Source organism: Nerophis ophidion, linkage group LG24 (assembly GCF_033978795.1).
Source record: "Nerophis ophidion isolate RoL-2023_Sa linkage group LG24, RoL_Noph_v1.0, whole genome shotgun sequence".
NCBI classification, from domain to species: domain Eukaryota; kingdom Metazoa; phylum Chordata; class Actinopteri; order Syngnathiformes; family Syngnathidae; genus Nerophis; species Nerophis ophidion.
In genome coordinates this window covers 10,484,641-10,503,386 of record NC_084634.1, presented here as the reverse complement: position 1 = coordinate 10,503,386, position 18,746 = coordinate 10,484,641, and the positions used below count along the sequence as shown (strand labels likewise).

The 18,746-nt window shown below is 36.6% G+C and overlaps 1 protein-coding gene across 2 annotated transcripts in view; it reads right to left on the bottom strand.

Annotated features, from left to right (window-relative positions):
* The window catches only part of LOC133541991 (saccharopine dehydrogenase-like oxidoreductase), a 47,115-nt gene that overhangs the window by 9,056 nt on the left and 19,313 nt on the right, over positions 1-18,746 (bottom strand). The window contains exons 5-9 of one of the 2 annotated variants that reach the window (XM_061885747.1): positions 16,902-16,951; positions 14,761-14,891; positions 11,958-12,075; positions 7,671-7,790; positions 3,513-3,569 (exon numbers count right to left, since the gene is read on the bottom strand). In XM_061885747.1, the coding sequence (XP_061741731.1) occupies positions 3,513-3,569; positions 7,671-7,790; positions 11,958-12,075; positions 14,761-14,891; positions 16,902-16,951 (476 nt within the window). The remainder of the gene's footprint in view (positions 1-3,512; positions 3,570-7,670; positions 7,791-11,957; positions 12,076-14,760; positions 14,892-16,901; positions 16,952-18,746) is intronic. The other variant, XM_061885748.1, reaches the window with a different exon arrangement.

Genomic DNA, 18,746 nt, shown 5'->3' with positions numbered 1-18,746 from the left:
TTTATGTAATGCGTTGTCATAAGTGTCTCCCCAAACAAGTGGACATTTTAGCTGACATAAACTCAACATCAAATTTGAGAAAGCACATCCCGGTACAGTTAGTAGATATTTTGGATGTCACTGTAGGCTGATGTTGGCTTCCCTGCTATGACTCACTGTCAAATTTACATAGTGTGGGGAAATTTATTAACACACTGCAGACAGAGACACACACACCCACACAGCAAAGCAGAGTAGCTTAGCCACGATGGAGAGGAAATAAAGTAAAATATTAGCTAATGAAATGTTAACATGCTGACGTTAGCTTGCTAACTCATGATTGGATAAGAGGATATATCGAAATGCACAATTTTTGTGTGTAAACATACAAAATTTTAGCATGTTAATACAAGACAGGGTAGCATACTTCCAAGATGGCGCCAATTATCAAAAATAATAAGCGGTAGAAAATGGATTGATAGATGGACAATTCTAAGGTTAAAAAAATACAAGATTAGCCAATACAATGTTAGCCTGCGGACGTTAGCATTTTAACTCATGATTGGATAAGAGGAAATAACACAATATTTGTAGGTGTAACCTAACAAAATTAGGTAAAAAGCTAGCATAAAACGTTTTGCATGGTAATACAAGAGACACTAGCATACTTCCAAGATGGCGCTTAGTTTCAAAGACCATGATTTTTAAGTTAAACCAAACAAAATTAGCTATGAGATAGCATAAAACATTAGCATACCAATGTTAACATGATGACAAAAGACAGGTTGGCATACTTTTAAGGTGGCATCATGCATCAAAAATCATGATTTTGAGGTTAAACCAAACAAAATTAGCTAAAATGACTAAGCTGACAGTAGCATGCTAATATATGATTGGATAAAAAAAAAAATTAAAATGCACAATTTTAAAGTGTAAACATACAAAATTAGCTAAAACAAACCGAGCATAAAACGTTAGCATGAAGAGACTTCAGCATACTTCTAAGATGGCACTAAGTATCAAAAATCATGATTTTTAGTTTAAAACATCCAATAATTGCTAATATAGTTACACTATTTTTAGGTGTAAACATACAAAATGCTCAAATCTGGCTTAAAATGTTAGCATGCTAATAAAAGAGAGGGTAGCATACTTCCAAGATGGAGCCAATTATCAAAAATCACAATTCTATGGTTAAAAAATACAAGATTAACCAATGCAAAGTTAGCATGCTGACGTTAGCATGTTAACTCATGATTATTATATAAGAGGAAATAACATAATACACTATTTTTATGTGTAACCATACAAAATTAGGTAAAAAGATAGCATAAAACGTTTCGCTAAAAAAATGTTAGCATACTGACGTTAGCTTGCTAACTCATGATGGGATAAGATATATCGAAGTGCACAATTTTTAGGTGTAAAAATACAAAATGCTAACAACTGGCATAAAATGTTAACATGCTAATACAAGAGACTTTAGAATATTTTAAGATGGCACAAAGTGTCAAATCATGATTTTTAAGGTTAAAACATCCAATATTTGCTAATAAAGTTACACTATTTTTAGGTTTAAACACAGAAAATGCTAAGAACTGGCATAAAATGTTAGCATGTAGCATACTACCAAGATGGCGCCAATTATCAAAAATCACAATTTTAACATTAAAAAATACAAGATTAACCAAAGTTAGCATTGGCATGCTAACTCATGATTGGATAAGAGGAAATAACATAATACACTATTTGTATGTGTAACCATACAAAATTAGGTAAAAAGATAGCATAAAACCTTTTGCTAAAAATTGTTAGCATACTGACGTTAGCTTGCTAACTCATGATTGGATAAGATATATCGAAGTGCACAATTTTTAGGTGTAAAATACAAAATGCTAACAACTGGCATAAAATGTTAACATGCTAATACAAGAAGAGATTTTAGAATACTTAAAGATGGCACAAAGTGTCAAATCATGATTTTTAAGGTTAAAACACCCAATATTTGCTAATAAAGTTACACTATTTTTAAGTGTAAACACACAAAATGCTAAGAACTGGCATAAAATGTTAGCATGTAGCATACTACCAAGATGGCGCCAATTATCAAAAATCACAATTTTAACATTAAAAAATACAAGATTAACCAAAGTTAGTATTGGCATGCTAACTCATGATTGGATAAGAGGAAATAACATAATACACTATTTGTATGTGTAACCAAACAAAAATTAGGTAAAAAGATAGCATAAAACCTTTTGCTAAAAAATTGTTAGCATACTGACGTTAGCTTGCTAACTCATGATTGGATAAGATATATCGAAGTGCACAATTTTTAGGTGTAAAATACAAAATGCTAACAACTGGCATAAAATGTTAACATGCTAATACAAGAGACTTTAGCATACTTCTAAGATGGCACAAAGTGTCAAATCATGATTTTTAAGGTTAAAACACCCAATATTTGCTAATAAAGTTACACTATTTTTAGGTGTAAACACACAAAATGCTAAGAACTGGCATAAAATGTTAGCATGTAGCATACTACCAAGATGGCGCCAATTATCAAAAATCACAATTTTAACATTAAAAAATACAAAATTAACCAAAGTTATCATTGGCATGCTAACTCATGATTGGATAAGAGGAAATAACATAATACACTATTTGTATGTGTAACCATACAAAATTAGGTCAAACGATAGCATAAAACCTTTTGCTAAAAATTGTTAGCATACTGACGTTAGCTTGCTAACTCATGATTGGATAAGATATATCGAAGTGCACAATTTTTAGGTGTAAACATACAAACTGCTAACAACTGGCATAAAATGTTAACATGCTAATACAAGAGACTTTAGCATACTTCTAAGATGGCACAAAGTGTCAAATCATTATTTTTAAGGTTAAAACATCCAATATTTGGTAATAAAGTTACACTATTTTTAGGTGTTAGCACACAAAATGCTAAGAACTGGCATAAAATGTTAGCATGTAGCATACTACCAAGATGGCGCCAATTATCAAAAATCACAATTTTAAGATTAAAAAATACAAGATTAACCAATTTTAGCATTGGCATGCTAACTCATGATTGGATAAGAGGAAATAACATAATACACTATTTGTAGGTGTAACCATACAAAATTAGGTAAAAAGAGAGCATAAAAATGCTAGCATACTCCCAAGATAGCACCAAGTATCAAAAATCATGATTTTTAGGTTTACACGCACAAAACTAACAATAAAAGCTACCATGAAATGTTAGCATACTTCTGAAAACGTACTTAACGTGTTCATACACATTTATATATATAATTTAAATTCGGAGAGAAAGGAAATTTTCCCGAGGGAACTTTCCAGTTGGAATTAATAAAGTACTATTTATCTCTATTTCAGTTGAACGTTTGTACATTTCAAAGTGATCCATGTGCTCACCTGTGTAATGAACACATGAATACACAACACCTTGCTTAATAGCCACACTTGAGGATCTGTAGGTGCAGTGGAAGCATCAACATGGATGATCTCACCTGCTCCATGGTTGGACCAGCCTTGCTGAACAAGCCCAAGGAGAAGAACCTTGGGAACTATGAAGAAGACAAACATCACTTTAACATCCATCCATCCATCCATTTTCTACCGCTTATTCCCTTTCGGGGTCGCGGGGGGCGCTGGCGCCTATCTCAGCTACAATCGGGCGGAAGGCGGGGTACACCCTGGACAAGTCGCCACCTCCTCGCAGGGCCAACACAGATAGACAGACAACACTCACACTCACATTCACACACTAGGGCCAATTTAGTGTTGCCAATCAACCTATCCCCAGGTGCATGTCTTTGGAAGTGGGAGGAAGCCGGAGTACCCGGAGGGAACCCACGCATTCACGGGGAGAACATGCAAACTCCACACAGAAAGATCCCGAGCCTGGATTTGAACCCAGGACTGCAGGACCTTCGTATTGTGAGGCAGACGCACTAACCCCTCTTCCACCGTGAAGCCCTCACTTTAACATCTTAAACACAAAGAAGACAAACATCACTTTGACATCTTAAACACACAATATGGTCATGAGCTCATTACTTCAGTGGAAACGTGAAAATAAAAAAAAAATATATATAAATTTTTTTTTTAATAAAAGTGGGTTGCGCAGGAGCCACACTGACAAAAATCCTATCATGGGGGGCCATTTTCACATTTCTCATTTTCAAAAGCAAGACTTTATTTAAATCCGGTGCAACTGTAAGGTCCTCACAGCACTTCACTTTTTACTGTTACTGTATATTGCCGCCTTAATCCAAAATGGAATAAATTCCTTTTTGTCCTCAAAATTCTACACACAACACCCTATCGTAACAATGGAAAGATCCATCCATTTTGTACCGCTCATACCCTTTGGGGTCGCGGGGTATGTATGCGTGTGTGTATATATATGTGTGTGTGTATATATGTATACACACACACACACATATATATATATATACATATGTGTGTGTATATATGTATATATGTATACACACATATATATATATATATATATATATATATATATGTGTGTATACATATATACACACACACACATATGTATATATGTGTATATATATATATATATATATATATATATATACATACACACACACACATATATGTGTGTGTGTGTACGATTGGCCACACTTAATTGGCCCTAGTGTGTGAATTTGAGTGTGAATGTTATCTGTGTTGGCCCTGCGATGAGGTGGCCACTTGTCCAGGGTGTACCCCGCCTTCCGCCTGATTGTAGCTGAGATAGGGGCCAACGCCCCCCGCGACCCCAAAAGGGAATAAGCGGTAGAAAAATGGATGGATGGATGGATATATATATATGTATGTATGTATATATGTGTATATATATGTATGTGTGTGTATATATATGTATATATAAATGTATATATATGTGTGTGTGTATGTATATATATATATATATATATATATATATATATTCGTATATGTGTGTATGTTTATGTGTATATATATATGTGTATATATATGTATATGTGTATATATATATATATATATATATATATATATATATATATATACAGTGGGGCAAAAAAGTATTTAGTCAGCCACCGATTGTGCAAGTTCTCCCACTTAAAATGATGACAGAGATCTGTAAATTTCATCATAGGTACACTTCAACTGTGAGAGACAGAATGTGAAAAAAAAAACAGGAATTTACATTGTAGGCATTTTAAATAATTTATTTATAAATTATGGCGGAAAATAAGTATTTGGTCAAAAACTAAAATTAAACCCAATACTTTGTAATATAACCTTTGTTGGCAATAACAGAGGTCAAACAATTACTATAGGTCTTTACCAGGTTTGCACACACAGTAGCTGGTATTTTGGCCCATTCCTCTCTGCAGATCTTCTGGAGAGCAGTGATGTTTTGGGGCTGTCGCCAATCAACACGGACTTTCAACTCCCTCCACAGATTTTCTATGAGGTTGAGGTCTGGAGACTGGCTAGGTCACTCCAGGACTTTCAAATGCTTCTTACGGAGCCACTCCTTCGTTTCCCGGGCGGTGTGTTTGGGATCATTGTCATGCTGGAAGACCCAGCCATGTTTCATCTTCAAAGCTCTCACTGATGGAAGGATGTTTTGGCCCAAAATCTTACGATACATGGTCCCATTCATTCTTTCCTTAACACGGATCAGTCGTCCTGTCCCCTTGACAGAAAAACAGCCCCAAAGCATGATGTTTCCACCCCCATGCTTCACAGTATGTATGGTGTTCTTGGGATGCAACTCAGTATTCTTCTTCCTCCCAACACAACAAGTTGAGTTTACACCAAAAAGTTATATGTTGGTTTCATCTGACCGCATGACATTTTCCCAATCCTCTGCCGTATCATCCATGTGCTCTCTGGCAAACTTCAGACGGGCCTGGACATGCACTGGCTTAAGCAGGGGGACACGTCTGGCACTGCAGGATTTGATTCCCTGTCGGCGTAGTGTGTTACTGATGGTAACGTTTGTTACTTTGGTCCCAGCTCTCTGCAGGTCATTCACCAGGTCCCCCGTGTGGTTCTGGGATTTTTGATCACAGTTTTCATGATCATTTTGACCCCACGGGATGAGATCTTGCATGGAGCCCCAGATCGAGGGAGATTATCAGTGGTCTTGTATGTCTTCCATTTTCTGATAATTGCTCCCACAGTTGATTGTTTCACACCAAGCTGCTTGCTATTGTAGATTCACTCTTCCCAGTTTGGTGCAGGTCTACAATTTTTTTCCTGGTGTCCTGTGACAGCTCTTTGATCTTGGCCATAGTGGAGTTTGGAGTCTGACTGTTTGAGGCTGTGGACAGGTGTCTTTTATACGGATAACGAGTTCAAACAGGTTCCATTAATACAGGTAACGAGTGGAGGACAGAAGAGCTTCTTTAAGAAGAAGTTACAGGTCTGTGAGAGCCAGAGATCTTCCTTGTTTGAAGTGACCAAATACTTATTTTTCACTATAATTTACAGATGAATTCTTTAAAATTCCTACAATGTGAATTCCTGGAACTTTTTTTTCACAGTCTGTCTCCCACAGTTGAAGTGTACCTATGATGAAAATTACAGACCTCTGTCATCCTTTTAAGCTGACTAAATACTTTTTTGCCCCACTGTATATATATATGTGCATATATATGTTTGTATATACGGTATATATATGTATGTATGTATGTATGTATGTATGTATGTATGTATATATATATATATATATATATATATATATATATATGTATATTTCTCTCTCTATATATATATATCCACATATATATATATATATATCCACATATATATATATATATATATATATATATATATATATATATATATATATATGTATATATATCCACATATACATATATATATATATATATATATATATATATATATATATATATATATGTATTATTTTTTCGCCCTATTTTGTCAAAACATTGTTAATAACAAAAACACAAAATATGCAACAATTTCCCCCAAATTTCCAAAGTGGAATATTTGATGAGAAGTAATTGGCATCTTGAATAGGTCCATATTTCATAACCATTTTCTACCGCTTGTCCCATTTGTGGTCGCGGGGGGTGCTGGAACCTATCTCAGCTGCATTCGGGCGAATGGTGGGGTACACCCTGGACAAGTCGCCACCTCATAAAAGGTTGAATATAAGTTTTTTTGTTTTTTTACTTTCAACACTTAAGTCTGTAATTCAACTTCAGATTGATCTGTAGATTAAACATTTTTTCTACTTTTTCATGTTTTGTTTTTTTTGCCCTTTTTGTCAAATTAAACTGTTATTTTTATGGCAAACACAAAATATGCAGTATTTTCTGCAAACATTTTTTCAAAATACAATATTTGATGTGAATTAATTGGAGCCTTAAATATGCAAATTATTAAGAAAGACTTTGATTTTGATTCGTTATTGTTTTTTGAGCAACAAAAGTATTAAATACGTTTTTGTGTTATTATTGTATCTTTACATTTCACTTTTTTGCTCTTTTTTTACCCTTTTTATATTTTTCTCTCTTTTATGGTATCTTTAGAATGTGCCGCAGGCCGTAAAAAAAATTGGCCCCGGGGCCGCACTACTTTAACTTTGACTGAATCAAACAGTATCAACACAGTGAAGGTTGCGGATAGACCAAAGTACATACCGAGGTGAGGAGCTTCCTGCCCAGGCTGAACTTCACCAAGATCCAGAAGAGCAGACCACCACAGACCAGCTTGACCACCGAGAGGAGGCCCCCAACCCCGACATATGCGAAATACTGGATCTGATAATGGAGGTTTGAGAAAACGTTAAAACGATAACTTTAACATTCTAATATAAGAGATGTTAACATATTTCCAAGATGGTGCCAAGCCTCAAAATCCCTGATTTTAGGTATAAACATACAAAATTAGCAAAAGAGGCAGCATAAAACATTAGCATGATGACATAGGACGGATTATCTTGCGTCTAAAATCGCACCAAGTCAAAAAACGCACTATTTATGGGTGCAAACATACAAAATTAGCTGAACAGCTAGCTTAAGATGTTACTATGCTAATACAAAATATGTTAGCATACTTCAAATGTGATTTTAAGAAGACCTATAATAGCTCAGTGGTTAGGTCAGCTGACTGTTGAAGCAGCTATCTCCCAATCAAAGAGGACTAGGTTCAAATCCCAGTCAGGTCGATCGGTAACAAGGAAAGATCCAGTGGGAGGACTTGAAGGTTTATATCATAGTTTACTGAGACCTGTTCTTAAATATAGATGTCATTGAGGAAATAAATCTCATCTGAAGAATACCAAGGATAGCTGACTGGTTAAACAGCTAGCTTTCAATCAAGGAAGACTAGGTTCATATCCCAGTCATATTGATCGGTAACTAGAAAAGCTTCACCTGGTGGAGTTAATCTTTTAAATCATAGTTTACTGAGACAGGGTCTCAATTAAACATGTCATTGGGACCTAAAATCTCCCTTTAAGAAGACCAAGGATAGCTGAGTGGTCAAAGCAGCTATCTCCCAAACAAAGACGACTTGGCTCAAATCCCAGTCAGGTTGATCGGTAACTGGGAGCTAGCTGTTTAATCATTCAGTTATCCTTGGTCTTCTTGAGGCAAGATTTTGGGCCCCAATTAAATATTTAATTGAGAACCTGTCTTAGTAAACTATGGTATAAAACTCTAACTCCTCCGGCTTTTTTCTTCCAAGTCACCAATCGACCTGACGAGGATTTAAACCCAATCCCCTTTGATTGGGAGGTAGCCGCTTAAACCAGTGAGCTGTCTTCTGTCTTCTTAAAGGGAGATTTCGGGCCCAATGAAATATTTAATTTAAAACCTGTCTCGGTAAACTATGATATAAAAGATTAACTCCACCGGGTAAAGGTTTCCTAGCTCCCGATCGACCTGACTGGGGTTTTAACCTAGTCCCTTTAGATTGGGAGCAAGCTGTTTAACCATTCAGCTATCCCTGGCCTTCTTGGGATACTATTTTGGGCCCCAATGGCATATTTCATTGACAACCTGTCTCAGTAAACTATGGTATAAAAGACTAACTCTTCCGGCTTAATTTTAAATAGCATCAGTAAGCCACGTGTTCTTTTTAATACTATTAGTAATGTTCTTAAACCGAATCCAGCCACTTCACTGGAGATGACAAGTGAAACTTGTGAAAAATTTCTCTCCTTTTTTAATGATAAGGTTGCTTCTATTCAGGCAAATCTTTCTCGTTTTCCATTAAGTTTTAATGTGGCCACTCAGCGCTCGACTGTGTTCTGTCACTTTGAGCCTGTGTCCATGCCTGAACTTACAGGAATAGTCGGCAAGCTAAAACCCTCATCATGTCCCACAGACCCAGTCCCCCCTCGCTTTTTTAAAGAAATCTGGGACACTATTGATTTGTCTGTTAGGAACATTATCAAAAGCAGCTTGATTTCTGGCTGTGTCCCCTCCTTTTGTAAAAGAGCTGTTGTTGAGCCTTTGATTAAAAAAACAGGTCTTGATCCGACAAGTTTGTCAAATTATCGGCCCATTTCCAAATTACCTTGTGTGTCAAAGATTTTGGAGAAATGTGTTCTGGCACAACTGCAGCCTTTTTTAGATGAAAATATCACTTTAGATCCATTTCAGTCTGGATACAAAGCTTTGCACAGTACTGAATCTGCACTTTTAAAGGTTTTTAATGACTTGATTTAATGTCCGATTCTGGCAGCTCTGCCATTTTAGTGCTTTTAGATCTTACAGCTGCCTTTGACACAGTCGACCACACAATTCTTTTAGACCGCCTGAGAGACTGTGTGGGTGTCAGGGGGACTGCGTTAGAGTGGTTCAGATCTTACCTGTCTGAGAGGTCCTTCTCTGTCAGGCTGGGGGACGCCACCTCCTCTTCTGCCCCGCTTTACTGTGGTGTCCCCCAGGCATCTATTTTAGGCCCCATCCTGTTCGCTCTTTATCTCCTCCCTCTTGGAGATATTTTTAAGAAACATGGAGGGTTTTATCACTTTTATGCAGATGACTGCCAAATTTATATGCCGATTTCAAAAAGCCACGGCCCCCTGACACCCCTTCTTAACTGTCTATGCGACGTCAAGGCTTGGTTAGCCCAGAATTTTTTAATAATGAATGAGGGAAAAACGGAAATTTTAGTTTTTGGTCCGGCCCTCACTGACTTGGGACCATTGCAAAATGATGTGCGTCCCAAAGTCACCAGCCTTGGCGTCACTATAGACAGAGATTTTAAACTTGACAAACAAGTCAATGGCGTTTTAAAATCGTGTTTTTATCACCTTCGTCTTTTAGTAAAGGTTAAACCGTTTTTATCTTTTAACCTTTTTGCACTTTATGCTGGCATTAGCCAAAAAGCTCTCTCCCAGTTGCAGTTAGTCCAGAACGCGGCAGTACGACTTTTAACAGGGGCCAGGAAATGCCAGCATATAACCCCAATTCTTCAGAGTTTGCACTGGCTCCCTGTTCATTTTAGAAATGATTTTAAAACATTGCTGTTTGTTTTCAAATCTTTACATGGACTGGCACCTCAATATATCTCGGACCTCATCCAAATTTACATTCCTGCGCGCGCTCTGAGGTCCGAGAGCCAGCTCCAGCTCGTGGTGCCCAAGACCAGACTTAAGACCATGGGAGACAGGGCCTTCTCTGTGGTCGGCCCTAAGCTCTGGAACACTCTGCCCCTCCATGTTCAAACTGCTTCCACAGTGGAGTGTTTTAAGTCTCGTCTTAAGACCCACTTTTATTCTTTGGCTTTTAACACTACGTGAGTTGTGTGGTCCTCTGTTGTCCTCTGTGTTTTTTTATACACTTTGATTTCTATTTTACTGTTTTAATTGATTTTACCCTTTAAAATAGTTGTTAATCATATTTGTTTTTATATTGTTTCTATTGGTTTTATATTTATTTATTTTTTGTTTTTATTCAGTCATTGGTGGAGCATAATATAGTTTTTTTTTTTTTATATTGTTTTTAACATGGCTGTGCAGCATTTTGGAAATGTTATTGTTGTTTAAACGTGCTATATAAATAAAGTCGAATCTTTCTTAGTGACCAATGGACCTGACTAGGATTTTAACCCAATATAAAGATAGCTACTTGAACCACTCAGCTATCCTGGGTCTTATTGAGCCAGATTCCAGGCTCCAATGACAAATATAATTGAGGACACGTCTTAGTAAACTACGATGGAGGTGAACCAAAATTCTGGAGCTTCAGTACGTTACTGATCAAGCTGACTGGGAGCTAGCTGCTTTAATCACTCAACTATCCCTGGTCTTCTTCAGGAGAGATTCCGGGCCCCAATGACATATTTAATTGAGAACCTGTCTACAACCAACTAAAACTTCCGCCTTCGGTGCAAGCGAGACCTTTCCAATTGGCCCATTTTTTTTGTTCATTCGCGAATAGCGTCACCATGTTAACTTGGAAATGTTCCCAATTTAAAGTACGCACATCGCCGCAAACGAGACCTTTCGGACGGCCAACAAACGCCCTCGTGTGGGTTTGTTGGCCGGTTCGTCCCGTAGTAGACTCGGCTGAATAAGCTAGAAAAACTATAATAATATTAAAAGTTGAAATATGATAGGTATAGCTCGGTTGGTAGAGCGGCCGTGTCAGCAACTTGAGGGTTGCAGGTTCGATTCCCGCTTCCGCCATCCTAGTCACTGCCGTTGTGTCCTTGGGCAAGACACTTTGCCCACCTGCTCCCAGTGCCACCCACACTGGTTTAAATGTAACTTAGATATTGGGTTTCACTATGTAAAGCGCTTTGAGTCACTAGAGAAAAGCGCTATATAAATATAATTCACTTCAATTCACTTCAATAATAATATGAGCTACTCTCATTGCCAGCGCCCATTCACTGCTGCTTGCAGCATGCGAATGGGCGCTGGCATTGCAGCAGGCCCATAAAAAAAAGAATAATCAGCTGTGTGTACTCACTGGTGAGCGATGCTCCTCCTCAAAGAGGAAACGTTGAGTTCTCTTGACTACAGAAGGATCTGAACCCATGAATGGGATGGAATACTGCATGATCTCCTTGCTGAAGAACAAACACCCTCTACACACACTCACACACACACACACACACACACACACACACACACACATACATACTGGTTATCATTTGGAATGGGGACCAAGTTTTTTCTATAGGTTGTAGACGCATGAAAAAAAATGAGGTAAAATGACCACTGCCCAGTTAGCTCTTACACGTCTTTAAATCTCTGGATTGATGAAGTAATGTGCTGAGCATACTTACTGGGGACCCCGGGGAAAAAGAGTTAATATGGCTCATGGGGAACAAATTTAAATAATTTTGCATAATTCACAAATTTGTACGTTAATACTGAGGACCATTTAAAAAAAAAAAGTTAAAATTAAATATATTAAAAATCACTTAAGCATTTCCAGAATGTATCTGCCTATCATTTAAAAAGGTTTCCCTTTAGGAGACCTGTTTTTTGGTCCCCATACCGTCAGAGGTCCCCTATAGGTGACTGTGTAAACAGAGTGATGTCCCCATTAAGTCAGCATTGCCAGAACACAAACACACACACACACACACACACACACACACACACACACACACACACACACACACACACACACACACACACACAGGTCATCATTTGCAAGGGGGACCAAGTTTTTGATCATGACTTGTGGGGACCACCCTTTCTACAGGTTGTGGAGGCATAAAAAATATTAGGTAAAATGACCACTGCCCAGTTAGCTCATACACGTCTTTAAATCTCTGGATTGATGAAGTAATGTGCTGATCATACTTAATGGGGACCCTGGGGAAAAAGAGTTAATAGTGCTCATGGGGACCAAATTAAATAATTTTGCATAATTCACACATTCTACCTGACAACTGAGGACCATTTAAAAAAAAAAGTTAAAATTAAATATATTAAAAATCCCTTAAGCATTTCCAGAATGTATCTGCCTATCATTTAAAAAGGTTTCCCTTTAGGGGACCTGTTTTTTTTGTCCCCATACCGTCAGAGGTCCCCTATAGGTGACTGTGTAAACAGAGTGATGTCCCCAATAAGTCAGCATTACCAAAACACAAACACACACACACACGCACACACACACACACACACACACACACACACAGAGACACACACACACACACACACACACACACACACACACACACACACACACACACACAACCACACACAGGTTATCATTTGCAATGGGGACAACGTTTTTGTTTATGACTTTCTACAGGTTGTGGACGCATTAAAAAATCAGGTAAAATGACCACTGCCCAGTTAGCTCATACACATCTTTAAATCTCTGGATTGATGAAGTAATGTGCTGATCATACTCAATGGGGACCCTGGGGAAAAAGAGTTAATATGGCTCATGGGGACCAAATTTAAATAATTTTGCATAATTCACACATTCTACCTGACAACTGAGGACCATTTTAAAAAAAAAGTTAAAATTAAATATATTAAAAATCACTTAAGCATTTCCAGAATGTATCTGCCTATCATTTAAAAAGGTTTCCCTTTAGGGGACCTGTTTTTTTTGTCCCCATACCGTCAGAGGTCCCCTATAGGTGACTGTGTAAACAGAGTGATGTCCCCATTACGTCAGCATTGCCAGAACACACACACACACACACACACACACACACACAGGTTATCATTTGCAATGGGGACCAAGTATTTGATCGTGACTTGTGGGGACCACCCTTTCTACAGGTTGTGGACGCATTAAAAAAGATGAGATAAAATGACCACTGCCCAGTTAGCTCTTACACGTCTTTAAATCTCTGGATTGATGAAATAATGTGCCGATCACTCTTACTGGGGACCCTGGGGAAAAAGTTAGTATGGTTCATGGGGACCAAATTTAAATAATTTTGCATAATTCACACAAATTTGGATGTGACTACTGAGGACTATCATTTAAAAAGGTTTCCCTTTAGGGCAGTGGTCCCCAACCACCGGGCCGCGGCCCGTTACCAGGCCGCAGAAGAATTTTTTATTAATTTTTATTTAAAAAAAATACAATTAAAATAAAAAATATATATATATATTTTTTTTATTAAATCAACATAAAAAACACAATATACACTTACAACTAGTGCACCAACCACAAAAACCTCCCTTTTTCATGACAAAGAAAAAATAAAAAAATAAAATTAAATAAAAAAAAGGATTCCCCCCGCCCCTCTGGGCCGCGGGACAAATTATTAAGCGTTGACCGGTCCGCGGCTACAAAAAGGTTGGGGACCACTGCTTTAGGGGACCTGTTTTTGGTCCCCATTAAGTCAGCATAGCTCGGTTGGTAGAGTGGCCGTGCCAGCAACTTTAGGGTTGCAGGTTCGATTCCCGCTTCCGCCATCCTAGTCATTGCCGTTGTGTCCTTTGGGAAGACACTTTACCCACCTGCTCCCAGTGCCACCCACACTGGTTTAAATGTAACTTCAATATTGGGTTTCACTATGTAAAGTGCTTTGAGTCACTAGAGAAAAGCGCTATATAAATATAATTCACTTCACATTGCCAGAACACACACACACACACACACACACACACACACACACACACACACACATACAGTTCAAGTGTTGTACAGTAAAACATCCTCCAGTGACAATTTTTTACAACACTAAATCAATTGTGTATCTATAAAAAAACGTATACATTTATAAAAACCTTACAAATGTATACAAAGTGTTTATATTTGTAGTAAGCGTACATATTTCTAATCAGCCTACCTGGGGAGGACTTTGGTTCCCACCACCGGCAACGGCTTGTAGCCAAACGACCTCCTGAGCTGGCGAAGGGAGCCACTGTCAGCAAAGCCGTGCACGGCCGAGCGCCATGTCGCGTCGTGGCCGCACGTGCCCTAAAAGCGGTGTTGGGTTATTTCACACCTTCACTTCTTTGCATGTCAAACATTCATTCATTCACAAGTCCTAACACACGAAATGATGATGTACCATGTGACTATTGGTGGGAATTATCAAAACTTTTGTTTTCATTGTAAACATTCTTCAAGTAACTAAATCCATACATTTTTAGGTTTAAACATACACATTTTCTAAAAAGCTAGCATGAAAATTTAGCATGCTAATGTTAACATGCTAATGTAAGAGACTTTTACATAATTTTAAGATGGCGCCAAATATCAAAATCTATATATTTTTTTAGGTATAAACATACAAGATTAGCGTGAAAGCTAGCATAAAATGTTAGCGTGCTAATAAAGGAGACATTAACATACCTCCAAGGTAACAGGTAGCGCTAAGCCTCAAAATCCATGTTTTTTTAGGTATAAACATAAAAATCTTGCTATAAAGCTAGCATAAAACGTTAGCGTGCTAATAAAAAAACATTAGTATACCTCCGAGATAACGCTAAGCATCAAAATCCATGTTTCTTTTAGGTGTAAACATACAAATTTTGCTAGAAAGCTAGCATAAAACGTTAGCGTGCTAATGAAAAAAAAACATAAGCATACCTCCAAGATAACGCTAAGCATCAAAATCCATGTTTTTTTTTAGGTATAAACATACAAATTTTGCTAGAAAGCTAGTATGTAACGTTAGCGTGCTAATAAAAGAGACATTAGTATACCTCCAAGATGGGGCTAAGGATCCAAATCCATGTTTGTTTGTTTTTGGTTAAAACACACATATTTAGCTGAAATGCTAGACAAAATGTGAGCATGATGACAAAGAAAAGATTAGCTTATTTGTAAAATAGCGCCAAGTAATGACAGGTGTAAACACACCAAATTAGTTGAACAACAAGCATTAAATGTTAACATGCTGACATTAACATGCTAATACAAGTGACATTAGCATACTTCCGAGATGGTGCCAAGTATCAAAAACCATGAATTTTAGGTTGAACCACACGCAATTAGTGAAAAAGCTGGCATAGAGCATTAGCATGATGCCATAAGACAAGTTAGCATACTTCTAAGATGGCTCCAAGTATTAAAATGCAGTATATCTATGTGTAAACATACAAAACTTAGCTAAAAAAGTAGCATAAAATATGCAAAAGACACTAACATACTTCCAAAATGTCAACTAGTATCAAAAACCATGATTTTTAGGACCAAAAAGGTGCTAATAAAACGTTAGCATGCTAACGTGACTGGACTTTGTAGGTGTAAAAATACATTAAAAAATACAAAAACATTAGCATGCTAACAACAGCATAGCATGCTAACAACAGCATGCTAGTAAGAGAAGTTAGCATACTTCCAAGATGGCGCCAAGGATCAAAAGTCCAAATTTTTAGGTCTAAACATAAAAAATTTGCAAAAAAAGCTACCCATCATTTTCACAAGCATACTATCATGTCTGAAAAATCAACAAATAAATAAATACTACAAAGTTATTAACAGGAAATTACCAAAATAAGAGTTGAAGAGAGGATATTATAGCAGGTGTTGTGTCAGCATTGTCACAGTCAGTACGTAAGAAGAGGGCGATCCATCGACTGATTGGGGATATCAGTAAATGATCGATACCAGAGTGATTAAGTTTGATATTGTATTTTGTTATTTTTGTTCATGTTTACAAACTCAGGGAAGAATTTCATGGGACACAGCAGTACTTGAAGGATTTAAAAGAGATAGTAGTTTTGACTTGTGTTTAATTAACAAGTACTATAGACTTAGTATGTAAGGAAGTAGTTTAAATATTGTGTTGATATTGTCATATTGTCAATAGCACTATTCAGTACATTAATTAAATGTACAGTTATGACATGTGTAAAGTTATTATACTGATATGTTTGTAGTTTTATTGACAGTTTACACATTTTAAAAATGTGATGATTCTGCATTTATGAATTTAAGTAATCAGTGACTAATCACATTTATTGATCATTGCCAGATTACCCGAGGCCCGCTGCTTATGGTCAGGAAGCTCTCCACTGCAGTCAGAGTGCCTAAAATGTCACAACAAGAGAATATGATGTCGAACAAGAAGATTACACACAATATGACATCATATGTACTGCACAATGGAATCTACATTTAACTCCAAAGCAATTTGCCTTCAATTTCAAGAATAAGTGAAGCCTAAAAGGGAAAGACTTATTTTTATTGTGTGTACGTTTTGAAGGGATGAAAAAATCCCTTATTTTGAAATGCAAAGTGTGCCAATGGTGTCCATAACAATTAGAATATAAAAATAAAATAAAAAATATATTCTTTAAAATGAATAAATAAAAATAAATGAAATACTAATTAGAATTTTTTTTTTTTTTAAAGTTTCCCTTGGTATCAATTAAGTTTGTGTAAAATGATGCACCAATTCCAAGAATGCAAATGTTGACAGGTGGGCCAACAGTGTTCATTAAATGAGTCAATTAAATAAATAAAAAATAATAAATAAAAATAAATTAATACATTTAAAAAAATTACAAAATAATAATTGAAAGCATTTTTTTCCTCTCAGAATCAATAAAGTTAGTCTACAACATACGTCAATGCCAAAAATATAAATGTTGACAGGTGAACCAACAGTGTTCATAAAAATAAAAGTAAATTAAATACAAATAAATGAAAGTTAAAAAAAAAAACATTATTTAAAAAAAATACATATATTTAAAAAAAATACAATAAAATGTTCATTAAAAAAAAGTTTTGTTGGGATGAATGGTATGAGTAAAATAATGCGTCAATGCCAAAAATGCAAACTGACAGGTGTGCCAACAGTGTTCATGAAAAACGTAAATAAATTAGAAATAAATAAATAAAAGTTTTTAAAAAAACCTATATATTTTTAAATATCTATCCATCCATTTCTACCGCTTGTCCCTTTCGGGGTAGCTGGAGCCTATCTCAGCTGCATTCAAGTGGAAGGCGGGGTACACCCTGGACAAGTCACCACCTCATCGCAGTATGACTCTCTTCAAATAAATAGATACAAATAAATAAATAAGTTAAAGTTATTGTTTAATAAATAAATATGTATAAAACATATATATACACACATATATATGTAGATACATGTATACACATACATATATATATAAATAAAAAAATGTGCTTTCTTGCGATTAACAGTTTGTCTAAAATGATGCGTCAATGCCAAGAAAGCAAATATTGACAGGTGTGGCAACAGTGTCCATAAAAATAAGTCAATTAAAGGCCTACTGAAACCCACTACTACCCACCACACAGTCTGATAGTTTATATATCAATGATGAAATATTAATATTGCAACACATGCCAATACGGCTTTTTTAGTTTACTAAATTACAATTATAAATTTCCCGGGAGTTTCGTCTTGGAAACGTCGTGTACGCAAGACGTCACAGGTTTTTAGGAAGTATGAGCACTACGCACACACACACACAGCTAAAAGTCGTCTGCTTTAACGGCATAATTACACAGTTTTTTGGAGATCTGTGTTGCTGAATTTTTTGCAATTTGTTCAATTAATATTGGAGAAGTCACAGTAGAAAGATGGAGTTGGGAAGCCTTAGCCTTTAGCCACACAAACACACGGTGATTCCTTATTTAAAATTCCCGGAGCTGAAAATTTACTATGGATCAGAGCGGTCAAGCGAACATGGATCCCGACCAAATGTCAACCAGCAGGTTTCGGGGAGAAAATTGTGGTTAAAAAGTCGCCACCTACCGGATATCAGCGGAGCTTGTATCGTCTGTACAACTGCTGTCAACACCCGTGAGACATTGGCGTCAAGACACCCGTGGACACACCCTTCCGACTAT